This window comes from Cloeon dipterum, chromosome 3 (genome assembly GCF_949628265.1).
Source record: "Cloeon dipterum chromosome 3, ieCloDipt1.1, whole genome shotgun sequence".
Lineage (NCBI taxonomy): Eukaryota > Metazoa > Arthropoda > Insecta > Ephemeroptera > Baetidae > Cloeon > Cloeon dipterum.
The window spans coordinates 29949325-29977146 of NC_088788.1; the positions used below are offsets into that span (position 1 = coordinate 29949325).

Genomic DNA, 27822 nt, shown 5'->3' on the forward strand with positions numbered 1-27822 from the left:
CAGTGCTACTCATTAAGAGAGGCTAGGCTCAAAAGGGTGTCGCGCTTCACGGTCCTTAATTTTTATTTCCAACTATTAATAATCTACAAAAGTGGGAAAAGCGAGCCGTGCTCTCCTGATCAACATATTTTCACACTCTTCTTATCGCAGTAGGAGGAACCGAAAATACGTCAAAAAGTTGAAAACATAATCCTTGAGAGACTTAATCAGCCTCTTTTGTCGATAGCGGCTTGCTAATTATCTAGACTTAATAGGCAATTGAAGAATGATTCAGTCTTGATTTCCAGCACAGTTTGAGTATCGTGCTCGAGATGAAGATCGAGAAAACTTTCCTCTTCTGCCTCCTCGTTTTGCTCGCAACACTGAGGGTTCGCTGCAGAAATTTCATAGCGGATGAAGAAACTGTGGTTGTGGGAGACGGATCTGATTTGGTAAAAAAGTGAAATTATTTTTATTTTGCAAACATTCAAATATGTGAGTATGTGGGCAACGGAAAGGTCGCGAAGGAGCATTACGGAACAATTACGTTTCAATACACTCCCGTTGGCTGGGATCAAGAAGAACTGCAATTCAATATTATTGAACAAAATCTGGACCGGCTCAGCATTGACGACACAAAGGTTTTTTGGAACGAGTCAATTTCAAAGGATTAACACGTTGACAGTTTTATCCGAAAATCAGGGTCGAAAGCTGATGGTATTCCCGGAATACGCTTTGACAACAATCAAAGTTAAGGATGACAGGAAAGCAGCTTTCCGGCTCTCTCAAATTGTGCCGAGTAATGGAATCATCCTGTGCGATGACGCAGGCGACCCTGAGCAGGATTATCTGGTTTGAGAGTTAGGGCTTTTAAACAAATACTTTCCAGTTTATAAATAAGGTAAAATATGAATAAAAGGCGTATGTTAGGCAGTGCATCGTCTGTCCTGTCTCGCCCAGCGCCTGCAAATAGACCTGGTGGCGAACCTCGTGGAAAAAGTGGCGTGCAGCGCGACCGAAACAAATCAACCGTGCGGCTCTGATGGTGTTCTTTTGTACAACACGAACGTTGCATTCGATAAGGACGGCAGACTGTTGGCAAAGTAAAGTGAATCCACCATAGCTGCGGTGCCTTTGCCGCCAAAGAGATAAATAATGCACTTCTTGTTACTCTCAGGTATCGCAAATTCAATCTGCTCCAAGAGCCTGCTCTGAACCGAACAGACTCGGCGGAAGCTGTCACGTTCACGACGTCGTTCGGGGTCACTTTCGGTCTAGTTACAGGTCACGATCTGCTCTTCCACAAACCTGCCGTTGAATTGGTCAATGTTCACAGAGTAACTCATTTTGTGCACCCCACCGCTTGGGTTAACACTCTGCCTTTTAAAACTGGTACGAAATTAATTAAAAATAATAATTCCTGACTATGTATGTATACTGCTGCAAAATCTCTTCAGCTCAGCATACAATTTAAGCAGGATGGCAATATATAGTAAATTAAATATTACTCTCCCATATCCTATTTTTCATTGCCAATTTGCACTCATTTATTAAACTGCTTGTTTGCGAGTCTTTTGATGTTTTTTAAAATTATATTAAATCCAAAATAATTTTTATATGTATTCTTAAAAAATTACCCACCCTGCTGACCCACCAAAATATCATTTTTAATTAAAACAACTAAAATTCATTGTTACTAGGTACTCAAATTCAAATGGGTTGGTCGCGCACCCTAAAAGTAAATTTGGTGAGCAGCAGCTACCTTCACGTCGAGAAAGGCTACAGCGGCGCTGGCGTATACCGAAAGGATGGCACATACAGAATGGCAATTGGCCTTGAAACAGGTGGTGAACCTATAATCGATTTTTTCGACCAAGAAAAAGGTGCCGTCGATCTGACAATGAAAAGTTTCCACACCGAAAGTGACGCCCTGATGGCCGAGTTCAGCAGCACCCTTTTGCTGAACAACAAGACTGCTGAGACATGCCACGGAAAATTCTGCTGTCAGCTTGAGATTGAGGCCGATTTTGGCGATCAAGACCATTTCTATCAATTGTTGGCCTTTAGTGGCGAAGATGGGGCTGGGATCCAGATACAAGCTTGCGGACTTGTGGCGTGTGCAAATGCAGAAGTCGCCTCTTGCGGGAATGCGCTTGACGAGTCTGAATATGCAACGCGTGTTTCGTTTAACTCCATCTTACTGAAAGGCAATTTCAGGTTTGTCCTACTCAAATTCGATGCATTTTTTCCAATTTTAAGATTGCACAAATATTAATTAAAAAAACATTACATTAAAATTAAATTCAAGTAACTCACAAGACCTTAGAAAACACTTTTATCTTGAAAACGCTGCAGAGCTCATTTTTAATTCAGGAACAATTTCTTGATGCTATGCTGAACTGTGTGAACTGAAAATTGCAGCTCCTCCCACGTGATTCCGAGCACCCTACACTCGGAGAGTACACTGCCCTTTTCGTTCAGGGGCCAGTTGGCGAGGCAGTGGCATGAAAACAGCGGCTGGCTGTTCGGGCTCGCGCTGAGACAGCCGATTAAGGTGCACACTTTTGCCCTCTATTCCCACGACTACCGCGTCTCCAACAATGCAGCCGCTGCGATACCGTGCCTTATTTCGTTACTCTGCGCCACTGTGGGACTCCTTGTGTGAGGCCATTAACGAACTACACGTATAAAATATGCATATGTTCAACTTATTATGGTAATCGCAGTGGCACAATTTGCGTCACGACGTCCGTCCTTTACCTTTGTTGCTCATTGTTGTTTAACAACGCGCTGCAGCCTGGCGCGGTGTGAAGTAATTTATTATGCACTGAATTAAACACCCCCAGCTTCTTTTGTTTTGAAACTGTGGTCTTTTCTTGCAATTAAGAAATGAATTAATCGTTTTAAGTTTTTAAACATTGTCGCTGTGACAAACTGTACCAAATAAATAAATTCTGATCCTCACGGCGCCTCTGTCGGCGGTTTCCATGTGCGGACACATGCCACGCAACCTTGACGGAATCGTAGCATGTGTGCACCACCTACTTCATATAATTAGCATGATACAATAACACACGAATGTGGGCTGGAGATGAGTTTCAATCATCGTCGTCTCCGCTTAATAAAATCATTGCGCCATTCACGACTTTTAGGTTGCGATTTATCTATGGGTTGAGTGCGGTGTATTAGAGCGCCGAGAGATTGCCACACAAAACAAATATTTTGGGAGTAAAATTATGCAACTTATTCTTTAAAATGTCTAGTTAAATATTTGAAGTACAAAGGCGATTAACTATATATATATATATATATATATATATATATATATATATATATATATATATATATATATATATATATATATATATATATATATATATATATAGTTCATTTTAACATGAAACATCTTTATAGCAAATTTTATAAAGAATACAAGATTGAGGTTTTGAATTAGCTAAAATGGCTAATATAGCTTCGTAAGAATATAACTAAATCACAGCAGGCTTCAATTTTTGAAAATATTTATTATTATTATTGCTTGTTTATTCTCACCAAAAGATATGTACATACATGTTAAAAAACAATTTGTCATAAACTAAAAATATAAATCAGTGAGAAAAGGCACCATTCCTGGCAAACATCTCGCTAAAACTCTACCCAGGAGGGCAGAGCCGGAATGGGCCTTGAAAGGAGGAGATTAAGCTGCACTAGAAACACGCACTCACATACGCCTTACACTTGGAAGGAAACTGTGCCGCTGAACAGTCTTTCAATGCAGGTGGTGCAGCATTCCAAAAAGCGATGACACGAAAATCAAACACACACTGGCCGAGTTCAGTGCGCGCTGGTGGCTGTTGCAGCCGCGGATGCAGCGGGTCGTCGCCGCGGTGCACGCGGCCCTCGGTGATGCGCGCCATTGCGTCGTAATCTGTGAGGCCGCAAAGACTCTTCTTGAAAAATAGCAGGTCGTTGTAGCCAAGTTGGGCCGGCACGGACAGCATGTTCTGCTTCTCAGGTGGCGGGACGTGGCGACCGTGGATGAAATGGAGGGCTCTGTTCTGGGTTCTAACCATCTTCCCGATGTTTGCCTTGGTCCAGGGGTGCCACGCCGGAGTCCCGTAAAACAACTTGGGCTTCACGAGAGTCAGGTACGCCATCCTTTTCACTCTCTGCGTGCAGCCACGCAAATTGCGGGCCACGAATCCAAGAGTACGCGCTGCTTTCTTTCGCTGGACGTCGACATGGTGGTTCCAGCGCAGATCTCTCGAGATATGGACGCCAAGGAGGCGCTGCGTGCAGACGTAGTCGAGCACCACGCCGCCAATCGTGTACTGGGGCGTCCACGGCTGGCGCGCGCGCGAGATGTCCATCGCGACGCATTTCTTGGCGTTCAGCTGCATGCCGTTGTTGGTGCACCAAATGTCGACGAGGGCGAGGTCATCCTGCAGTTCGTCGACGTCGTCTTGGCAGCTCAGTCATTTGTATTACTCGGAGTATCGCTTGAAAATTTCAAGATGTTTTATAGTATAAAAGGTTTAATAGGAGTGAGCCATAATACGTTTGGACATGAAATCAATCACTTAAATGCAGGAACATTTTCATGATAGCTATCTGATGTATTAGTTTTGAAATTAATGCAAACAGTGGCAATAGTAAGTTAATACTTAAATGTCTTATTGTGTACTACAATTAAAAGTTTCAAACGCACCACTGGTGCATTGCTGCGACTGAAAATCATGGACTGATGAAAATTTTCTCTTCCACTTTGAATCTTAGCCAGTCTATACATATCATTATTCTTAATTGACATATCGGAATTTAGCTACCATTTTTGTTTTCAAATCGCACAGCAAAAATTTGCGGCGCGGCTTCAATAAGAAATGCGATATCGTCCGCGATATGATCAAATTTTGTGGAACTGCAATCGTAAAGGCCTGTCAGGTTTATTTATCAGCAGTGAAATGCTGTCAAGTGAACCTCGTCCTTCCCAAGTAATGTGGAATTCCCTTGCAATCTGAAACGAATAAAAAGTTTGAAAGACAATTCTAGCACCATTCAACAAAACTTCTCACTCTCAGAAGCATCATTTGAATGTTCTGCTCAGCCAACAATTTTGCAATGCACGCCCTAGGTCCGTGTCCAAAGGGTAGTGTAAGGTAAGGATGCACGGGTTCGTTCAGCTCGTGGCCTCTGAGCCACCTTTCAGGCAGGAACTCGTTTGGCCGTATAAAGTTGCTTGGTTGGCGGCACGAGACTTGATTCTGCGTCACGACCACTGTCTAATAATAAAAATATTATGTTTTTTGTTAATTTTTTCATAACGCGCTAAATAAATGTTTAAACAACTGCTAAAATCATGCACCTCCAAAAAATATTACCCTCTCATTGTCAGCCTTCTTGGACATCACCACAATTTTAATTTTAAATTTGTGTAACCTTCTCTTCATTTATCAAGAAATATAACTTTTTTGAATAAAATATTTTTATGGAAAATATTATTTGAAAGTTGTAGCCAAAGAATTAGCCAGGGATAAAAATGCTATTGCACACTCACCCCTTTGGGCACATTATATCCCGAGAAAACGGAATCGTGCTGGAGAATGCGTCCCACGCCAACCGATATAGGATTAAGGCGGAGCGATTCTTTGAGGACGGCTTTGGTGTACGCAGCGGCCGATAACGTCTGAGTCGTGATCCTAGAGTCAGGGGTCGGCAGTAGCGATCTCGCTTCTTCGTGCAGCAACCGCTGCTTTTCGGGGTTCGTCGCCAAATGGTACAGGGCGAAGCTAGAACTGTACGCCGTCTAAAAATATTAAATTTAATTGCATTATCCGGAGTGCTTAAATATAAATTTACTTGTAAAAGAGGTAAAAATAAATAGGAAAAATAAAAATAAAAGACAAACCGTATCAGCACCAGCGAGAAGCATGTCGACCACCATTCCTATCACATCTTTCCGATCAAGATCAGGGGACTGGAGGAATTGTTCCAGCAGAGACAAAGACTGCCCGACGCGGTTATCTACTGTCTTATAAGTCTCAAGATGTGCTGCTTTCCTCTCCACGAATTCGATAGCGACCCTATATTAATAGATTAAGAGAATTTGTTCTACAAGCTCCATTTAAATGATGCCGTTTTACTTTTCCAAGTGCAACATAGCTCTTTCCATTTTTTTGTACAATGGCGTTTTGAATTTCTTCCACAAATGGAGCCCTTGATCAGTGCCCAACACGCAGCTATTGATCGTTAAAGCAGCTTCCAACAGTTTCTCGCAGAGTACAATTGGTTCCTCCGCGATGCCACCCAATCTCTCATCAAAAGCTACTAATCCAGTTTCTAAAATTACAATTATACGACGTTATTCCTCTTTAACATAGCAAACGAAAATTATGCTTACGCTCAAGGCTCAGACGGGAGAGTTCGTGCAAAAAATCGTCCACCGGAGATCGGCACGCAGTCCTTTCAATGAGCTTGACAAAATCCGTGAGAACTTCATCCAACATAGGGATGTACATTCTGACATTTTGCGGCCTGCTCAGAGACTTTTGGAAAACTGTCCTTAGCCGCGCCCAATCAGGACCGTTTCTAAACACCTCTTTTAAGTTTGGGTAGTAATAACATAGGGTTAACTTTTCTCCTACGTTGGAAGGAGGCCGCCAGTATTATAGACATCGCGCCTTGTGAGCCTGAAGTGTAGAACTGCGAGGTGGCTCAACCTCTGAGGGTGTTTTCCCTCGCCGTGTCTGAAAAGGGTTTCAATATCGACGGGGTCGAATAACCACACTAGGTTGGTGCCTTTGACGATTTCCTCTCGCACGATTTTGCCGTATTGCGCAAGTTTTTTCTCTCCATTTCTGTGCAACCTTTCAAACTGATAATCACCTAAAAAAGAACACATTAAATAAATGGATTGACTTTTACTTTGTTGGCGTGAAGTAAGGATAGTAGAGATGAGGATCCCACAATCCTGTTACCCCAAATGTAATTCTTATGGAGGGTGACAGGATTTTGAGTCCATTTTGTCGGATCCTAATCTCTTACTCAGCGTGAAGATTGTTGGCGCGTATACAAGAACGATCACACTTAAAATTCGCTCCATAGAATTTTCCTTTTTTGGACCTGACTTTGGCCTTTGATTTGAAGAAATTGGCAGAGTAAAGAATAATCAAATCATACAGTTACCTACTGTTTAAAGTCGAGGAAAAAATTGATTGCAGAGATAAATTAAAAAAAATTGTCTCTCTCAAAGCCAATTTACGATTTAAATGTCAACTCAATTGAAGTATTATTTTTTCAACAAATGATTTTAATTGCTAAAACTGTTATGCATATTAAAATATAGTATGAAAAGTATTTTGTCCCATTGAATTTTATCTTTTAACCTTGAACCCTGACAAATCAACCTTCTGATCTTATGTGCATGAAAAAATGAAAATTCATCAAAAATTGAGGTAATGGAGACACTAAAATCCACAATATACAAAAATACTTAATGATGTTTTTAAATCTCACAAGTCTATCCTACACATGAGGTTGAATTGAACTTAATGGCCATTCCATGTTAAAATACTTCTGATATATTTTCGTTAAAAAGCTTCCGTACAAAAATGTTGTTCAAACAGTTTTGATTTCACCATTCTTGAGCACAGATATATCTCTTATTTCATTTTTGTTATTTTATTGTGGCTTGAACATCCAAATAATTACGCAGTAGCAAAAATTTGTTATTTTCATTTAGACGATAAAATGATAAAATAAATTAGCTCTATGTCATACAAAAATCTCTTTGTAGTAAATGATGTTGTGGCTAAAATTATATTTGGGTCAGAATCTCCATCTTAAGTATTTTAAATATCTGCAAATAAGAATTACCAATAACTGGGAAATATTTATAAAGAGTTCCTATGATTGGAAAAGATCGCGGTCCAGGCATATCTTGAAAAGGCCTGAAGGTGTCGCCATTGCTCAGGTGGCGGGCAACTGCTATGAGAAATCGACGGCGGGGGACGCCTGCTCCCACCTGCAGGTACCTGTCAAACACAGTTTGTTTTTATGCGCCACCCTGATCCAACAGTTCAGTATAAAGTGGAAAAAATTCTATTTGTTCGAAAGAAGAGAAATAGTAATTTTAAGTTGTAGCAGAAACGACACAGATTTTGTACTCACTTTTGAATCATTCGTATTTTGCTTTGATGATTTATTTCTCACAAAAATCTTCAAATTTTAACACCGGGGAATTCAACTTGCGGCTCTGGCACTATGATTCACAAGTAGATCAGGCCACCGCTTGTAGAGGGAGCTAAACCTCTGCTGCGTTCGGGGTAAGCTTCATAACTGAATGAAGAGAGTGGTTTATTCGATGAAGGCAAAGATCAACGAAGGTGAGAAAAATTTGCAAATCAAAACAGGTCAATCCAGAATGCAACAAATTAGTCAAACATGAGAGAAACTTCATCAAATTTAAAGCAACTTTTGTTTGAACCCATAGGCTGAATCTATAATCGTCTTCTAAACGTCTGCCTGAATTAATTCCTATTTATTCAATTTTTACAAAACTATTCCCTCTTGCTGTTGTATAATACGGTTGTAGAAATTATAAAATATTCATCTATTACCTTAAAAATGAGTTTAATACATGTCATGTTGAATTAAAGATTCATATGACATTCATTCATGAGAGCAAGTGATATATTTAAGCTGGTATTTTTTTTTCAAATTAAAAATAAATGTTTGTTCGCTGATCAAACAAGTACATGTTATAATTTGAATAATTAAATTTGCGCCAGTCACAATTCTTTCATGTGATCCTATTTGAAGGTCAATTAATTACTAGGCTTTTAGATAAAGTTTAATCACGGCGCTCTTAGCCAGAAGTAGTACCTTTTCTCACTGTTTTATCATTGACTTTTGTCATTTAAATGTGATGAATAATTTTTATATTTTTTAGGAATGAGTATTAAAATGAATATAAATATTTTGTTTACAACTTTTAACATAATTTATTAATGAGCCTCCTGCTAGTGTAACCTAAAAAAGACAAGGTCACGGTGAACAAAACTTAAGTTTCATCTTTTCAAATTTTAATTTACTAATTTAATTAAAAAATTCCTTTCACATGAATCATCTAATTACATTTTTTATCCATTCAGTGTAATTTGAAATCCTGACATACACGCCTGGAAAATTCTTCGAGCCGCACCCGACCCCTGTTGAGACAATGCCGATCAAATTGTGCACGTTGCCCTCTCGCATTACTAGCGGCCCGCCAGAGTCTCCCTGCACGATGAAATAATTAGTTTCAGTAGTGTCATTGCAACGGTCTCAAAGACTGGGGAAAAACCGTTGTACCTTGCAGGCGTCTTTGCCGCCTTCCTCGGTGTCACCGGCGCACAATAGATTATTTGTAATGCCCTGTGGATAATTCAATTTGGCAATAGTCCGCGAGGCAAAATACTTTGTGCATTGGCTATTTGGGATTATCGGCACGCCAACCTCCAAGAGAACGTTGCTCCGATCTTCACCCCATGCTGTGTCTCCCCAACCTGAAATAATAATAATAGATTTTATTTTATTTTACAATATACATTTTTTTAATGAATGAATAAAAGTTATTTATTTTAGTATTACTGCTCGGAATTATATTTTTGGTAATATGACGGCGTTGATGATAAATCAACACTCGAGCAGCTCTGAAGGTTTTGACCTCTCTGACATGTGTAATATTATAATACTGATGTCACACGTGCTAACTTTCGAACAAGGAAAATGTTCCTTTAAATATCCACTAATATATTCAATCCACTGCTATGTTAAATTTATCGATGCTAAAAGAGTTTACAAATTTTTAAAGCAAGTTACCGTGAGAAACTAAATGGTACAACAAACCATTTTGAAGAAATTTTTGGAAGTTTTTAAGTGCTCTAGAAAAATGATTTATAAGATTTACGAGATTTACATCATTGAGTACAAATTAGAAATATGAATAGTACCGAATTAAAATTATAAAATTTCTCAAAGTTATAAGGTGTTTAAAGAAACCCAGGAAATTTTAAATATTTATTCATCTTTGGCGTGTGTAAAACACACTCAAGTGTTTTTATTATTCTGTAGAAAAATGAATGAGGTGGCAAAAAGGAAAAGCAACATCACAACAATGACTGGGGAATAGTGGAGCTGTAAAAACCATTAATATTGCGATTCAGTACCTGACACTGTAGCGATGGCGCCTTCCAAATTTTTCATTATAGGAGGCGGCAGACAGACTGGCTGAATATACTGATTGAAGGTCACTGGCTCCCTCAGCTTGAGAAGAGCGACGTCATGGTAATAATTAGGAGGGCTGTAATCAGGGTGTTTCTCCACTTTAACGACAATAAAGTCTTTTGGCGCAGCTGGCTCGTCGGTGCGAGAGAAGTCAAGCTCTCCTAATCTCACAATTTCAGTCTTTCTGTTGACAAAAACGTGAGTTATTCACCTATTCATGTTTTTACATTAAAATTATACTCGCCTTGTGGTGCAGTGTGCCGCCGTAATAACCCACTGTGCGGATATTAAAGAGCCGCCGCAGAACCATTCAATCTCATTTTTAACGCGCTCACCAATTGCAGCCTGTAAAACAGAAATGATGAATAATTGCTGTGAAGCTACAGCAAAAAAAGGTCGGCTATTACCATCCAAGGTGAACTTTGGGCAGTTCGGAGGGGAACGCCGCCAACGATGGAAGCAGGGGCGTCATCGCGGAAGACGATTGCGCCTCGCGAATCAGACACTAGCTGGCCGCATTCTGTAATAATCACGATTTTTTTTATTGATATGAGTAAATCAAAATATTGCTCCGATTGTGAATCCTTCAAATAAAAATAAATATGAAAGTCTTTTTTGTATAAGATTGGGAAATAAATAAGAACTTATTCCCTTGTTTTAATGAAAATGATATTTAAAGACCGCAAACCACCTCTCTTCATTTTGAGTGATTTATAAAGTGTTTGTAGTTGTGACCGTCAAATTTAAAATGTTATAGTGATTTTTCCATCGCGATGACTTTGGTCTATTTGAATGATCTTCAATTGGCCTTGTTGCCCTTTTTTAGTGATGTACTACTGAATTTAAAGTGTCAATTTTTAGAGTAACCAATAAAATTAAAATGCTGAACCACTCACTTTGAACTTGAGGTTTGACTTGCACCGGAGGCCTGATATTATTTCTAGGCGGCACTCTTACGTCCGCTTGGATAGCCGCGTTCACGACGGGACAACACACCAAGGGCGAGCCAGCGCTCCATCCACAGTGCGTCCTAATGCCCCTAGGCTTGAGTGTGGTGCAGTTTTTGGTGGGTATGCACGGCCACCTGGTGCCTCCGCTCCAACCCCCGGGACAAGATTTGTTGTCAAATTGACTCTTGTCATCTTCTTCGTCGTCGTCATCGTAGAAACTACTGTCGTCCTCGTCGTGCGGGTGATTGTAATAGGGGTTGCGATGTGCAGTTGAATGGTGTGGCGGAAGCCACTCAGCGTCCTTGTTGCCTCTCCAGGGCCCTGGAGGGAAGCCTGCCTGGGGATTGTAGTAGGGGTACATAGGGCCAGGAGCGACAGGAGGGCCACGAGGCTGGGGGTAGAAACTGCCGAAACCATAGTTGCCGAAAACTGCTTCTGAACCTTTAAATTCAACAGAAAAATCGTTTTCTTTTACTGAAGATGATGACTTGATGCGATTAACACATTTAACTACATCTATTATTTATAATTTGTAACCCTAATAAAATTTTTCAATTATTATAAATTTTGGGTGCTATATAGGTCGAATTTTGCAACATATAATGGAGTTCTCCTTATGGGTGCAACTGTTAATCACCTAACAAAAGTTTCCTGTAAAAGTCACAGCCTACACACAACTTAAATATAGTATTAATTTTAAGGATCTTAACTCACATTCGATGAGAGCAAAAGCTGCAAAGATGATGAGTACACATTTCACTTGAGGTTCGACCTTCATCTTGGATAAAGTGCGGTGTTACATTTATAAAATACAAAAACTTCTGCGCTGTTAAGAGAACAGGTGGACGTAGCGAATCGCTTTTCTGCGAAAACGACAGGAGTCCTCCGCGAGAGATGTTGCATGAAGGAGCACAATCCAGTCAGTGACCAAGATGATGCCCGGGAATCCTTCTGAAAGTTCTGAAAAGTGAGTAAGATCGCCCTGAGAGATGCGGAGAGGTGGGGTATACCTTCGGTCTTGCCTGCCACTGTAACTGAGCGTATTTATTGCTTTAGGCCGGCTCCTCTGGCAATAAATACCACCGGTGTCGCGGCGTGGACGCGTGTGTAAGTACGTCAGAGACGGTACAATTAAACGACAAAATCACCCACACTTAAACGGATATTGTAGCGGTTTTCCTAAATAAATTACTCGTGCATTTTATTTCCCTTATTAGAGCAAAGAGGAGAACACACTGCTTTCTATTTCTCGCCATTCTTAACTTCTCAGTGGTGAGGAATGTGTTGAATATCATGTTAAACATATAATATAATGCTATTTGCATACACACGTAGCGACTGTCGCCGGTGCACAGACGGGTTTCCTTATTTTTCTGCGGACTTTCCTGTTTTCATTAGGTGGACAAAAAATCTGCCAAACGAATTGCAACATCACTTCCTTGATCATTTTGGCTGAAATTTGCAACTGTACTTAAACAAGACTGATTTGAACAAATCAATATAGGTTTAAGCCCTCTTTTTTTAAAAAAATAATAAGTATTTTTTTTTAAAACTCCAAAAAAGCAGCAATACAACTTTATCAACTTAATTAAATTCATTATTAATAACTCATTTCAACATTTCCGTGTGATTTATCATTTATCTTCTTTTTCCTTCTGTTAAAGTTTAAATGTTTAAATATTGTGGTTATATAAAAGACCTTTACAGAAAATATATTTAAAAAGGAATAAATTATATTTTTGGTCATCATTTGAATTGATGAATTTCACATAAGAAAGTGTGTTCAAAACGCAGATATTTATAGAGCAAGAATATATCGCGATGATGTTCAAAAAATTTTGAAATAGATTTAAATAATTTTTATCAGAAGCCCAAAAATGTGAAGTGAGTAAAATGTAATATCACATATTTATGCATACACTCGTTTTGCTGCACTTGATTGATATACCAATAGTTTGTTTTGGTCGCCTTATAAGAGTATATTTATTTACAATTAAAATCGAGCTGTTATATTCCCGACTCTTCAAGGCAAAATCACTCATCTGATCTTGGAAAAGCAAACACGCGAGGATTAGCCTCTAACCTTTAAAAATTAGGCACATCATGGTAAGTCATTATTTATTGCCACCTGATGACCCCGGCGTCTAAAAGGTGTTGGTGATTTTGTCTTTTCCCTTTTTTCAAATGGTGTGATTGATGATTAGATTACAGCAAATGTCAAATATCAAGGAAGCTCCCAACTCTATTTTTGAGAACACGAAACGCTCCATTCACTAATTCGCTACACGCTAGAGGCAAAATTCTTTACTCTTTAGTCACACTCTGGTGCGTAACATTGAAAATGAGGCAACGGCGTGTGGTGTTTGCAATCTAGTATAGTATCATTCATTTGTGTCCTGTTTCTTCAAGTTCATTAACTTTATCATCAACGTGAGCGTGTGATATCCGTGCTGCAATGATTATTCAGTATCGTAAAAAGTACATCCTATAGTCACGGAATTCCAGAAAGTGCTGAAAGTATAATATGACAAGGTCGAGGTAACGGATATATTATATGTGCCTGTTAAGTGAATTCAATTACTGCACAGATTCATTAAAACTGTATAAACATATATCCTTTATATACATATTTATTTATTTTATTTATGACATAGCAAGAATAAATAAGAACGAATATAATATCCTAATGTTAATTAATTTTGTTTTTTCTATAAAAAAAGTATTTTTTTTTCAAAACAGTTAATGAGTATTTTATGTGAAACTTCAATGTGTTTAATGAGTTACAAGTGTTGCTGGATAAAGAATTTCATGAGAGTATACGAACTATCATGTCTGGGAATCTGGGAACCATAATTATGCGTGAGCAGAGTATAATGACGCACTCTCTCTACCACGCGTCGGGTAAACCCAGCCTCGTCCCCCATTGAAAATATAACTGGCTTTGCCCAGCACAATCAAACTCAATCTGGTTTTTGGAGTAATATTTCGCTCAGCAAGGTGGGCTTTCTGCTCACACGCCACTCGCGTCAGCAACAGTCTCCAATTATACTCGTTCGAATGGTGCTTTTTTAACTTAGATACTAAAAGACGGCACAAAATCATGCACACGAAGGTTTGTTCCAGTTTACGTTGGTATATAGCTTCAAATTTTTATTAAACTGAAAAAATTTTAAAAGTCGATTTGATCAGGTAATTAGGAATGATTCTAAGCCAAATGAAACTCCAAAACTTAACTATTGAAATTCAACATACTTTATTTAATCAGTGTAATACTCTCTTGGTTTAATAACACACTCAACACATACAGTGCTAATATTGTATAATATGGTAGAAGTATACTTCATACTCGTTAACATGCGATATAATCATCTAATTATATTTAATATTTTTGTTTTAAAATAGAGAACAGCGCTGCAGTATACAAATGGTGGTCGCCCGTTTGATTATATTCAACAATATTTAATGGTCGAAAGGCTACTATAGTGAAAAATTACCCGTTGAAAGATAAAATGAATAGTATTGGTTTAAAATATAATATTCAGACTTCTCCAGGTCTTCTTAGAACTAATGCAGAGGGACACATTGTTCGATTAGGCAAAATATGGCAGCAAAAAACCGAAATGTGCAGACACGACAGCAACTTTACTGTTAGTTTATGCTAGCACTGGCCGCAATTGACAAAAGCACACAGGTACCAGAGTAGCGGTATTTATGGCAACATTCAAGCACTTTAAACAATAGTACACAATGTCTGCACATTTAACTAGTTAAAACACGGAGTGAATAGTGTGTCAAAAGAAAACTTGTAGTGTGGCAGTCTTTTATGTTCATCTCTCTGTAAAATGGCAACAAAAACTCATGTATATATATTACAAACCCAAATTTGTTAGATAATATGGCGATTTCATTAGTTTATTTTATGACTCTTAAGTTGATTGCACGTTGGCAACTTCGTTATAGGCTCTGTTGTGGTAACTTTCATAGCCCAACCCCAATTCAATTCTCAGATTTTTTGATGACAGCGTTTCTCAAGAAAAAACATATATTATTGAATGAACTCCTGCACCAGTCATTGAAATTCTCCACCTAAAAACTGCTAGAAAAAATGTTGACAAAAATTCTGGACTCAGCGAAGTGCTCAAAGGCTTTTGGTCAGGATTCGCAATCACTAAAATAGTTTTTGACAGCGATTTGAGACATTCGTTTTCCAAAAATTGTAAGCAATCCACTTTCGCTAGTAAAAGAGTAAAATTTTTATGCATGGACATCAGCTTGAATTTGTGCCATGGTGATCCACAGTCCATTTTTGAACTCAGCAAGCTTCTCCAAACTGATATTATTCAATGTTACGGAGTGCAATAGGCAAAAATACCTGCAGGGAGTTTTGTTCGTTAACATTTCTCTAGAAATGGCTCTGTGTTCAAAATTAACTTGATTCTCTAGAAGAGCAACACATTACAAAAGTTTCTAAATAATACACAATGATAATAATTGCCTGCGCCTTCCGCGCTTTTCTGGTTTTCTCATGGCAACTTAAATAACACTCTAAATGAAAATAAACTTCATAATTAACCGTCAGTTTTGGCAATCAAATCGATAATTCGCAAAATTTCTGTATATCCCTGAGAGTCGTCTTTGGGGTCGGTGGCTGATTCTCATTGTCTGGCACTCCTCTCCGTCTCTAGAAGGCATTCCCTGACCAAGATCCGCGAGTTGACAATGCCTCTCTTGAGCCTCTCGGCGGCTGTCTTGCTACCAGCGTAGGTCGGCCGCAGGTCTTTGCCCATGTCCTCGATGACCCTCAGCAGTTGAGCGTAATTGGACATTGCTGGTTGCTGGGGTGGCACCACGGTTATTGAAGCCATCGAGTTGGCCTCGACAAACGACACAGGCGGGGTGGGTGGCATGTTCGCTGGAATAGGTGTTATTGTCACCGATGGTTCCATGCTGGCGATTCGGGCTGGCAGTTCGTCGTCCATGGCTCTTTGGTCTTTGGTCTTGCTATGGGCCGAGTCTGAAAGGGTTGGGATTGGACTGAATTTATTATAGATTTTATTCAAGTTCGAAATTTCAAGGATTTGTTAATATTGCATACCTTTCTAGTGAACAAATAAAGAGTTCTCTTGATTTTGGGTTTAACGCACCGTAAAAGTTACTGCGACGTATTCTCTAATTTGAACGAAAATAGTGTTGGTACTGTTGGTTGTGTTGATGTGTTGTGAACGTGGTCGTGCAGATGGGGGTGGGATTCTGCTCCATATGATTTTTTGATGTTAGATGTGTGTGTGACCGCTAGAGGCGCTACTGAAATTTCTAGGGACTCGGTCAGAAATTGGATCCAGCCAATTCTTCCCATTTCTGCCAATTTTTTTGAGACTCGAAGGCAATAGCCACTTCTTATTGTGAAATTAAAATTTGGTGAGTGCAATGGTGTTGTGGATTATCATTTTCTTGTTACCAAAATGATTTTTATCAGCTTTTTAAATTGGCTTTTCACCCGCCTCAACGCGCCGGCTCAAATGCATGGTGTATGGCAGTGTTTATCGAGCCTCGGTACTCGGTATAGTCTCTTGTCTGTACAATGGGCCCCCAGCATAGGCACAGAGAAGGTTCAATCTCTAAATCGCTGAATTTAACTAACCCATTTTGACGGAATTTCAACTTTATTATTAAGAAGAGGACAATATGATAGTTATATTTACATACACAAAATAATATGGTACATATTACAAAAAAAGTGTTCGAAAATCTCCATTCAATAATACTTAAGGAATTGTTACACTATAGGATGGGTCTAAGCTTCAAAACTGTAACAACTGCAATAATTTTAGTGTTTTGCAATCTTCTATTCTTGCCGATTGATTTATTTGTAAATATCTAAATTTGTTGCCGGTCTGTCACAGTAGCTGGTACATAAAAGCTCTTTTATGTTTTGAAAGCGATCCAAAAATCAATGGCAGGGACAATTTGAATAAATATTTAAAGATTTCTTCATTTCAGCTGACTTCTATCAATTAATCGTATTCTGGGAAAATGGCAATCAACACAATTTTGATGGACTTTAAAGTCAATGAGCCTGCTAAACTGGGTGAGTGAAATATAAAATTAGTTGTCTGCTTGCAAAACTCACTCAACAATATTTAATTTGCAGACTCTGGCTCAAACATTCAAACTGACGTTCATCAAGTATTGGAGCAGTTCATTCCAGGGTTGAACATGCACATGATGCAGGACTGTGGCCCCGATGGCATCCTTATTTTATGGTCAGGGCCCAGAAGCTGCCTGGTGACTCTCAGGGCTTTCAGAGGACCTGGCCTAATTTCCATTAGCATTGAGTATTACAGAGGGGAGGAAGAGGACGCCCTTTTGTCTTTCGACGTAAGCTTCCAAAAAAATACCTAATTTAATCTCATAACTTGAAAAAAATGTTTTTTAAATGTGCCAAAATAATTTAAAATGTTTCCCATTGTAAATCGTGCAGCAAAGCCGGGCCTTAGAGTGTCAGATTAAGAACACCTTAGGCGCCAGCAGGGGCAAAATTCTGCCTGCCCTACGCAGAGGTGCTACTTTGGATGTTTACATGACTACTTCAGGTGACTGGCCACTGTAGCAATTTCCTCAGCTTTAATGTTACAATACCACATTGTATCAAGTCATTAGGGTTGCCAGCGTCTTTGAAATGAAATTGGAAAACAAGTTTCTCATTAGTCGTGGATGGGTACATTATTCTTGCTGGCAATCCTGCAAGGGCATTATTCTCCTCAATTATTCCTATCTTGGTGAATTTTGAGAATGTAGATTCATCAAGGTCGGTAGCTTGTAACATAATTCTGGCACATCTCATTATACTCGTCGCAATTTCTGATCATTATGATTTTTTGTGTGATCAACTATTATTTTAAAAAGGTCCTCTTTATTTGGCATGGTTAAATGCATGAGTCTAAAAGGGTAGTTGCACGTGTTGCAGCAAGTTCGGACCATTGAGTCGCTGCTGATTCCAAAGCTCAATAGCATTCGCAGCCACAAATATCCTGCCTTCAAGAGAGGTGGAATCCTCAATAGATATCTAGTCTCCTCAGGTCAGTGCAGCCGTCCTTCTTTTTATTTTCTTTGGTTATCCATTCATTACCACTGCATTCATAATTCGATCCAGCACGCATGCTCGCTCTATTGCTGTCCAATAAAAGGTGTGTTGGATCTTCTCACAAATTTGGAATTAATTTTACCTTTTTCTTTCTAGATGAAAGAGTTTTGGAGTACGATTTTGACAAGCTTCTCTTTGAAGAGAAAACTGCGCACCAAAAAGTTCAAATTTACCATTCGCCGACCTTTGGCAACATGCTGGTTTTAGATGACCTCCAGAGTGAGTTACATGGTGTCTTAGTTTCAAACTTTGGTATTACTTTTTACACTTGTAGACCTTGCGGACAGTGATATCATTTACACTGAAACATTGATGCAAAGGGGGAAGGAAAACTATGAAGGGAAAGAGGTGCTGATTTTGGGTGGCGGTGACGGAGCTTTGCTTTGGGAACTCCTCAAGGAGAAGCCAAAGTTTGTCACTATGCTGGAAATTGATGACGTTGTGATGCAGTCCTGCAAGAAGTACCTGCGTAATTCTTGTGGCACCTGTCTTGACAACTATAACGGGGAAAACTATAAGGTATGATTGTGGTCTTTAAGTAGTTGGATAAAAATATTTGGGGAAAAGTACAGCTCCCAGTATAATTTAAAGTAATTAGACAGAGTTTTGGGGTAGTAACTAACTGTTTGTTGCTGCTACTGGCAATTACATAATACAATTAATTGTTAAAACCAGACACTCAATGTCGACAAGGATCAATCCATGATTTTTCATCAAACTAAAATGTGAAGCTTCTTAAATTTTCTTGAAAAGTTCTTGTGATATCTCATATACTGTATTTGCATTATAATTTATGAAAGTTCAGATTTCATCAAATACTTGGGGAAATTAATTGTTATGAACTGCAACCAGGTAAAAAATGGTAAAGACCATAGATACTAACTAAAATGATGGATTTCAACACACGATGTTGGGTAGAAACAAATATATTGAAAAAAATTACTAAACCTAAAAAGCTTTTGAAATTTGGATTTCTTGATTTGGTGTTATATATCATATGTACATATTATGTCGTGGGAACTTCCAAGTGTAGCATGATTTTTTTTCAGATTATTGTAGCTGACTGCGTCCAATGGCTTGACAAGTACATCACCGATGGGACCAAATTCGACTATGTTTTTGGAGATCTCACCGATATTCCTCTCTCAAGCACACCTCAGGGTGAAATCTGGGATTTCATCAGACTTATCCTCAACAAGGCCCTCAAAGTGCTCAATAGCACTGGAAAATTTATGACCCATGTAAGGCACTTCTATCTCTCAATTTCTTTAGTACAAGATTGTTCTCAGGGGAATGGAATCTCATGCCCGACTGCTCTTGCCATGTACGAAGAGCAGCTGAAGAAGCTGGAGACCCCGGTGGACTTCAGTCGCGACCACGCTTTCGTGCCCAGCTTCATGGAAGATTGGGTTTTCTACCAGGTGTGGCGCAAGCAGTAGCACCCCCTGAATCATCTTGCTCTTCCTACTCGTTTACAGTTTTATTGCACCAGTAGCTGTTTACACGTAAGGAACACAGAATTAGACAACGCTGTTTCGTGACACCAGACCTATGGCTGCTCTTCTCAATTAATGCAGCCAAAGGGCGCGTTTGTAATTTACTTGTCTTGTTGCTGTAGTTGACATTCTTAACTATATCTACAAATCTCATAAATCTACTATAATCAAAATATTTTCGAGGCATCATGGTCAAAAATGTAGCCCTCGCATGGTTGTGCCACAGTCAGCCACCCAAAAAAGATCTTAAATTAACTAATAAATAGGAATTCTTCTAGAAATTGAATCTTGCCAATTCGGCGGCTATTTTACCTTTTTTTAGAAACTAGAACTAATCTTGCTGTTTTTAGTGCGCGGTATTGTGCGATAGAATTGAATTAAATAGTCTTATTTTGTTTTGTGCCATATTCCACTACAATGAAAATCCTTCTGTTGTGAATCACAATTACTCTGCTCGATTTCAACAAAAAAATAGATTTTTATCACTACGGTGGGAAGAGCGTTTAGTTGTGGATCCTGATAACAAATAGTTGACTTTACAAAGAAATGTTACCTTTTTAGTCATGAGAGTGTTCCATGCATGTGCCATCTCCTCCATTTTATGGCAACTTTTTGAATATTTTTCGTGGACTGTTACTATTGGTGCTTTTTGTTTAATGCTATTATACAAGCTTGAAGCTCAAGATTCCTAGATCGTCCATAAATTAAGTTTGAACGTGCCATCCAATGGCATAACTCATTTCGCACGGTATTTTACAGTTATTTCATTCTCCATTCCATTGACAAATTGACCGGTTTTATGATGTAATGCACCAAAGAGTAATTTTGAAACTATACCAGCAACTTCATTGCATGTAACAATTGATAAATGAATAAAAAATAATCATTACTTGAACAGAATCATATTAGTAATTCGTATTTTGTAGTAAAATCACCTGATTTCAACATCAAACATTTATTCAGTGTTTAATATGCTAGACAATAAACAAATATACACCTATTACACTAACTCTTCTACAGTCATTTGCATATATTTGATTCAATTCCATCGTAATTACACCAAACATTGAAACAATACAGACATCACATCACCCGTTATTTGTATATTTTAATGACACAATTAAATGGAGAACACTAATAAACAATACGCTGAACATTTTCATTTACAGGACTTGGCACCATTCTTGTCGAGTTTTTGTCAAGAACGTACCTATAAACCATAAGAATTCAACTTAAATTATTACATCAGTCTTATTCAATTTAAATAAAAGCATGCAAGCTCTTCTAGCAACGTACAGTCCATCTCTTAGGTGTAGAAGATAGCTCATCATTTGTTCTCTATCTTCACTAAGTGTACAAATATTAAAATACATTATATTATTTTTACAGAAATAAATATTTATCCGGTACAATTCTCCTCGCGTACTGGTATTGTCTTCATAAATATCTTTAAATATACACGTACATGAAAGTGTAAAAGTTATACCATCATACATTTAAATTTTGTTCATGTCCTAAATAATTTAAAGGACATTTAGTTTTTTCTGTGTTGTTGGGGTTTGCCGATTTAAAGCATTCGCCTAGATGCGGCGATGGTTCTCGGGGAGCCCTTACAGGTGGAGCGACTATACGCATTGCTGCTCGAGGATCGAGAGGCGAGCTCGCTGAGCGACGTGCTCTCGCCGCTGCCAGGCGCACCAGGACCGCCTCTCCAGCCTGAGGAACTGCTCAGAGCGCCAGGCGGGATTGACTCGGTGCCCCGCCGGCAAAACGGAATCCAAACCAAAGGAGGAAGTTTTCTAAAAACAGACAAAATAACTTTTATTAATAAATATTGAAGATATCGATGATAGATTGATGCCATTGAAGATAGACGTACTTCAAATGAAAACAACTCAAATTATTAAAAAAAATTGTAGCGTTATAGATTTGATTTTCATCGCACTGTACGATTTATTACCCAACCATCATGGATAATTTAAATCCCAAGCAATCATTCGCTTAACTCTACTTCGCTTAATTTTAAGATAAAAATTACGATTATGCAAATAATTCACAGCTACGTTCTACAGGTTGCTTACTTCCTGCTCTCCCCTTGCAAAGCATAATATTTTTTAACTATCCGAATTATTAAGACAGATCATATCGACCAATTTCTCTTCCGTGTGCCAGCCACATTGAAATAACAGTGCCATATATTGTTTTGAATTCAAAGATAAAATTTTAATCTTGACGCTGTGCGAGAGCGAGCCAAAAAGCCATGGTGTCATAAAATTATGCGCATAAAGAGAAAAACTCCAACTGGGAAATACTACACCGGCGTTAATAAAAATGTGCGCATGCCGACACATCTCGACGTAATCTGAAAGTGCAAAGCCCACACGTAACTACATGCTGTCTGTCTGAGGGGGCAGCGAGCGCAATTTATACAATTTATGGTGCGATTGTTCTTAATACCGAGTAACGACAGACACACAGAGCACTACCTTGTTATAGGCCATCATACCGCACGCGCTTCAATTACAATTCAGCGCACATTACATTTGTGGAATAGCTGGCTCGAGAACCTTTTTCAGTCGGACTTGAATGGCACCGAAAGAACAATAAATCATGCGTTTGTCAGTGTGCCACCGTTGGCGAAACTACTGCGGCTTTGTGCACCGCTCCCATTAATACTTTACAAGCGAGGAACGGTTCAAAAGTGTACATTGCGAGTGCCAAACTTTCATTGCGCGCCTTGCGAGCACACATTCAGTACGCACAGCTTTTTGCAATGAGGAACATTCGAGGCGTATGCCCACTTGTTACAGAAAATGCATGTGTGTTATCAGATTTCGCAGAAAGTTTTACATGCACATTAGCTTTTATTGTATCCGAGAGGCAATTTGCGCATAATGAGAATTTGAATTGTTGGTAAAGTTTACGTGAAACGAATGGAGCCCATTAAACCTTGAGCAAGTTTACATTTGCTTAAAAGACTAATTCTTGTACTTTACAGTGTCTGCGAACTATTTGCGATTTTTTACAGAAACGATACAGAAATTCTTTCAATGGCGAGCTTAACTTTTTGACTGGTGTGTGCTACATGTTTTTTGCTACAGCTTAAGAGCCCACATAAAATTAAAGCAGTTCTGGCTGTAAAATGAAGCCAAGAAAAAAATTATTTTCCTTCTCAGCCTAATTGGATAGTTTGTAAAAATGATGAAAATAGTGATTATTCCAATTACTTCCAGACGTTCTTCGTCAGCCAAGCAAACAGGCACGACTTTACAAGATTCACTTTTCATTTGTTTAAAGTAACATGAGAGCGGCTAACAGGTTTAATGAATATTTCATTCACTGTCTCGTTGAGAAAACACGTGTTTCAAACTCGTTCAGGTAGATCCGCGCCAAGAAAAGGTAATATCAACTAGACCTGAACCATCCAACTTTTGTGATGCAAATTCTCATGAGCAGCAGCAGCAGGTCGGCGCTATTATTATACCTCGACAATGGCGAGAGCCAATCTAATAAGCGGTAGGTACGCAGCGGCAATTAGACCAGCGCCGCTTACTCGCGCAGCAGCGAATAGAAAATTAAGCGTCATGCATGCGCCTGTTAATTTACGATCAATCACCAAAAATAGCAACAGCTCTCGAATTTGCGTTGCTAAATAGGCGGGTATAATCAAGAGGCGGCCTGCAAGACAAGAGCTTGGATGCTCCAAAAGGGGCAGATTTACGACTCCGGAGCGAGAAGTAATCTCGTTTGCGTAATTGAATGAACACAGTCCAAATTAACTGGGCCGTGTGTTTGTATGTTACCTGAGCGAGCGACAGATGCTGGAGGAGAAGAGGCAGTAGATGACTGGGTTGGCCGCCGAGTTGAGCGGGGCCAGCGACTGGATGAACGTGGCCACCGCCGTGGTGGTCTGCGTCCGCGGCACCTGCAATTACGCCGATACCATCTGCATTATGGCTTAATTTATAGGCACATACGCATGCAACACAATGGCAGAGATTTGTGTTTTGTGTTTCAATCGAACAAAATTTGTTGAGTTTTTTGTCGAAGAAAATTTGAGTTATTTTCAAACTGTCTGGCCTCAGATAAGATCTAAAGCCATTGTCTGCGCTTACGGCTGGCTGCTATACAATCGTGATTTGAATATTGTGTTTGAAAGGTTTCACGTGGTTCTTCACATTAATGGGACACAAGTTGTGGGGAAACTGGATTTCAACGTTTAAGGCGTGTGATTTGTTTATTGCCTGTAAAAAAGGATTTTGCTTGTAGAAATCAGGCTGCCCTGCTGTGCCTTGACACGTCGAAATTAGAAAAATGAGCTTCTACTTTGATTGAATCTTAACTTTCATTTCACTGCATAATACGTTTGTACACGACGCAACTGCTGATATTCCTTTTTAGGAGACAAAACGCATCAGGACAGCGTCAGGCTCAATTAAAATCAAGGCTGTGTAGCTGAGAGAGCTTTAATAGAGATAGTTAAATAAACCAATTAGAGGTAAAAATATTTTATTGCTGTAAACTCAATGAAATTTCCTAGTTACCAATTTGTCCTTTTCTTGCGAAGTACAAAGTATATTAATATAACTTAAGAGCAAGCATATTTTTAAACATTTAATGAGAACTAGAAAAAACATCCCTATCCTTCAGCACTTTTAAGCTTTTATAGCATTTGTTACAATAAAGAAGGAATAATTCGTATGGCTTTGCTAAAAAAAGTATCAATAAAAACACTTGAGCGTTGACAGAATGAAATATATCCCCATTTCCTGCTCTCATTCGACACGAATGTCAAAGGGAGGAGAAATCGAGGGATTTAACTAATTAAAAAAAACTCTGCCAGTCAGGTCAAGATGTTGGCAATTTTTCTCGCTCGATTAATAAGCCGTTAATTAATTAAGAAGAGGCGCCGCTTAGCGCTTATCCATAATGATAAAAAATCGGCAATTAATCACCCGAGTAGAAACTAGTTATATGCACGTCCAACACGCCGGCTGTAAATTTCCAACGAGTCAGCGGCACAAAACGCTGGAACGGCTTAACGAAGCAAACGAGACGAGAGCGAGCACACGCCGCGAGAATCCTCAATTAAAAATTGATTATCCATTCAACGCAATTTGCAGCCGCTCGTGTAAAAACGCGCAATCATTTATGCAAATGCGGGTGTCATAAATGCTAGCCACGAGATATCTATTGTGTCCTATCGGTGAGGTAATAACAAAGCATTGCACTTGTGCACGCGTCAGCTCTAATTTTAGTCGGCCGGTGCCAGTGCAGTGTGTGTATTAAAAAGCTCTCGATCGTTGCTATAGCTTGCGCTTTCAAACTAATAGGTCAGCCGATAGAAACGAGAATTTTTCAAGGAATATGTTGGCCTCTTACCTGCCCGTACACCTGAAGCAAATCAAACACGATGTATGGGCTCCAGCACATGATGAAAACTGCAAAAATCGGACGGCGTGTAAGAATGCATTGAAATTATTACAAATTAAAGCAGTCCGCCAGCACGTGTGCGCTGTAATTAATTCTTCGGCCTAGTAATTTACACAGATTCAGTTAATAGTACAAATTGCATTCTGATACAAATAGTTTTCAATTATATGAGGCTAATTGCATTTTTCAATGGCCAGCAGGATGGCAGCCATTATTAACGGATGTGTGTAAAAATATTTTTCAATTTTAATTATGATTTAGTTTCATTTCAAAAAGATATACAGAAAAAAGGAGGATTTTAATTGTGCTTAAAAATGTGTCAGAATGCAAAATGGGGGCGATGAGATGATAGATAATGAAACATTTTTTATTTGGTCACATCATGCAGTGCTTTTAAAATGTTGACATCTTTGTGACATAACCTGCGCTTCTCTTCTCCTAAAATAAGCTAATTTTATAATGACTTAAAAGTATAATATGAATGAAAAATGATAAACTCAGCCATCATGATATCTGCGGCATAAAAATGTCCACATTATTTTATGATATCACGTTATGAAGATCAAAATTGTTAAATCACGGCAGTTCGCAAAATTAGCCACATATAATAGCCCACTTACTGCGACAGTTTTCATTTATCCCAAGAGACGGAGCGATAGAAATAGTCGGTTGCATAATAATAAATGCCTCCAAATGAAAAGTAAACAAAAATAATACAAAGTAGTTTAGGGCCGCCACTTGTGAGCGAGATTATAAATATACATCTCACGCGTGGCCACGCTGCACTTGGAAGTCGGAGGAAGTGCCCAAGTGTCAAAATATTTATAGCTGCACGCACGCGAAACGTAAAATTAATCGAGATAATTAATAACCGCTCTGAGAGCAGATTCACTTTCATGAGTCCCACGGGTGGCTCGGAATCCAAAATAGATGCACACGGCTTGCCTGCTCGTTCGCGCGCGAGTGAGAGATGAAATGAAATGGGAATGCATTCGACAAATTGAAAACCATAAATTTCGAACCGGTCGACAGCAGGCGAATCGGTAGGCCATTCAGAAACAGCACTCGTCGCGTTCGTTTCTGACGCTCGTCTACCCTTTGAAAGGCTCAGTATATATATTCAAATTAGGCTCCAATAAGTGATACGCGTGAAATAATTAAGTTCCAGCAGAGCTGATCGGCGCGGAAATTTTCTAATTCTTAAAAAGATGTGTGGGTTTCAATATATTGTGTATATAGCTGGAAGCATTTACGGAAGCAAGAATCGTTTTGATTATCGGATGATTAGGAAATAGACGGCTCAAGTTTCAAACAAGCTATTGTGATATTGGTGCTTGAAAAACATAATGTTTTTAGTTTCACCGTAAAATGTATTTTTTTTATAGAAAATAATACCACCTTACGTCGCATGAATATCTGCTCAAAGTTCAAATTTTGTCTTAAAAATTCAGCTGTTTTTCAATTCCAAATATCAAAAAAATAACTTAAAATCGTGTTATCTATTTAATAGACTAAAACGACGATTTTCGACGAGTTTCCCATCTCGTTTCCTCTAGATGTTGAACTCAGTTTTGCTCACATAATGAAAGATCGCTCGAGGCCTTTGAACTGAAATTGAATTTGACTCAAAACACGTTCACCTAGTGCAGCATGGAAACCTGATAGACGCCTATCACGAATTCCCATAAAGTTGATATTTTCATTGCTCACAGAACTTCTGTCGGTTAAAAAAAACACCTTGCGTGTTTACGGCACACCGCGGCTTATTGCGCAAGTTTTGGCACTCAGCGCACACAACAATGAAAAATATAACTAATTTAAAATGCGCTATATGTATGTGTGAGAATGCCAATTCTAGAGCAGTGAACAGCGCGTTGAAATGATTCTGACAATGTCTTTCTCGACTGTTGAGATGTGCTAAGTGCTTCTTCGCCCTGAAAGATTTTTCTTCTTTATTTTTATTTTCGGCCCCCAGAGAACACGCGGTCTGCTCTTTTTCCTGCCTCTATTAAAGCTGACTGTCTTTGGAATCACTCACCAAACACAATGACGAGTGTCATTTTGACTGTTTTTATTTTGGCTCGCGGGATGAGGCCTCGCGAGCTAGCGCGCCTGCAGTCTGCTTCCTCTTCGGCGTGCCCGTCTGCAACAGAATATAGAAAGACACGCACAATTACGGCCAAATGGACGCATAAAATTGCTAGTGTGAAGGTATAGGCTCTTCTCTATTATGTGTAATTTTCCGCATTCTGCCCGGTCATTAGGATTTTGGCTCCGTTTTCTCTTTCTCTTGATTGCCACGATGAAAGTAAATTTTTTTTTGGCTTTTTGCCTGGTGCATGAGACGTTAAAATTGACCTTTTTTAACACTTTCCGTCTAAAATATTTGAATTAATACTGTGTGTTTCATTAAAATTATTTCCACAAAACTAATACAGTACATTGAGATGTATTGTAACCTCAAAGTTAGAGTAGCTGTTATGTTGAGTGAGAAGAAATCCCCCACGCACAACAGCCTTTGTCAGGTTTTGGGTATCTTTGAACCTGTGTGTATTTA

The 27822-nt window shown here is 39.0% G+C and overlaps 6 protein-coding genes across 8 annotated transcripts in view; 2 read left to right on the forward strand and 4 right to left on the reverse strand.

Annotated features, from left to right (window-relative positions):
• The first annotated feature begins 104 nt into the window (after window positions 1–104).
• Window positions 105–2842, forward strand: LOC135940893 (pantetheinase-like). Its single transcript, XM_065486000.1, has 7 exons — window positions 105–431; window positions 498–620; window positions 682–831; window positions 910–1082; window positions 1157–1371; window positions 1680–2196; window positions 2401–2842. The coding sequence occupies exons 1-7, from the start codon at window positions 312–314 to the stop codon at window positions 2642–2644; spliced, it is 1542 nt and encodes a 513-aa protein (XP_065342072.1). The 5' UTR covers window positions 105–311; the 3' UTR covers window positions 2645–2842.
• Window positions 2843–4708: 1866 nt separating this feature from the next.
• On the reverse strand, window positions 4709–8291 carry LOC135940566 (cytochrome P450 302a1, mitochondrial). The gene is made up of 9 exons (XM_065485498.1): window positions 8146–8291; window positions 7852–8009; window positions 6621–6861; window positions 6377–6564; window positions 6120–6315; window positions 5885–6059; window positions 5534–5782; window positions 5052–5258; window positions 4709–4993 (listed from the first exon to the last, which is right to left on the reverse strand). The coding sequence occupies exons 1-9, from the start codon at window positions 8154–8156 to the stop codon at window positions 4883–4885; spliced, it is 1536 nt and encodes a 511-aa protein (XP_065341570.1). The 5' UTR covers window positions 8157–8291; the 3' UTR covers window positions 4709–4882.
• A 666-nt stretch (window positions 8292–8957) lies between these two features.
• Window positions 8958–12143, reverse strand: LOC135940346 (clotting factor G beta subunit-like). The gene is made up of 7 exons (XM_065485193.1): window positions 11907–12143; window positions 11139–11633; window positions 10650–10762; window positions 10487–10587; window positions 10185–10426; window positions 9328–9521; window positions 8958–9255 (listed from the first exon to the last, which is right to left on the reverse strand). The coding sequence occupies exons 1-7, from the start codon at window positions 11968–11970 to the stop codon at window positions 9100–9102; spliced, it is 1365 nt and encodes a 454-aa protein (XP_065341265.1). The 5' UTR covers window positions 11971–12143; the 3' UTR covers window positions 8958–9099.
• A 2278-nt stretch (window positions 12144–14421) lies between these two features.
• On the reverse strand, window positions 14422–16441 carry CDK2AP1 (CDK2-associated protein 1). Its single transcript, XM_065482263.1, has 2 exons — window positions 16288–16441; window positions 14422–16206 (listed from the first exon to the last, which is right to left on the reverse strand). The coding sequence occupies exon 2, from the start codon at window positions 16169–16171 to the stop codon at window positions 15848–15850; it is 324 nt and encodes a 107-aa protein (XP_065338335.1). The 5' UTR covers window positions 16172–16206; window positions 16288–16441; the 3' UTR covers window positions 14422–15847.
• Window positions 16442–16477: 36 nt separating this feature from the next.
• Sms (spermine synthase) lies at window positions 16478–20732 on the forward strand. Of its 2 annotated transcripts, none has more exons than XM_065482262.1 (8): window positions 16478–16610; window positions 17193–17280; window positions 17344–17570; window positions 17674–17785; window positions 18433–18555; window positions 18611–18855; window positions 19386–19577; window positions 19626–20732. In XM_065482262.1, exons 2-8 carry the CDS (start codon window positions 17226–17228, stop codon window positions 19773–19775), a joined length of 1104 nt encoding a protein of 367 aa, XP_065338334.1. In that variant the 5' UTR covers window positions 16478–16610; window positions 17193–17225; the 3' UTR covers window positions 19776–20732. The 2 variants fall into 2 exon arrangements, with proteins under 2 accessions (XP_065338334.1, XP_065338333.1); XM_065482261.1 differs by lacking the exon at window positions 17674–17785 and adding an exon at window positions 18160–18271 and having other exon boundaries at window positions 16481–16610.
• A 39-nt stretch (window positions 20733–20771) lies between these two features.
• LOC135938562 (cardioacceleratory peptide receptor-like) overlaps window positions 20772–27822 on the reverse strand; it is a 49959-nt gene continuing 42908 nt past the window's right edge. The window contains exons 8-11 of one of the 2 annotated variants that reach the window (XM_065482259.1): window positions 27304–27408; window positions 25215–25273; window positions 23636–23757; window positions 20772–21631 (exon numbers count right to left, since the gene is read on the reverse strand). In XM_065482259.1, the coding sequence (XP_065338331.1) occupies window positions 21400–21631; window positions 23636–23757; window positions 25215–25273; window positions 27304–27408 (518 nt within the window). In that variant the 3' untranslated portion in view covers window positions 20772–21399. The remainder of the gene's footprint in view (window positions 21632–23635; window positions 23758–25214; window positions 25274–27303; window positions 27409–27822) is intronic. The other variant, XM_065482260.1, reaches the window with a different exon arrangement.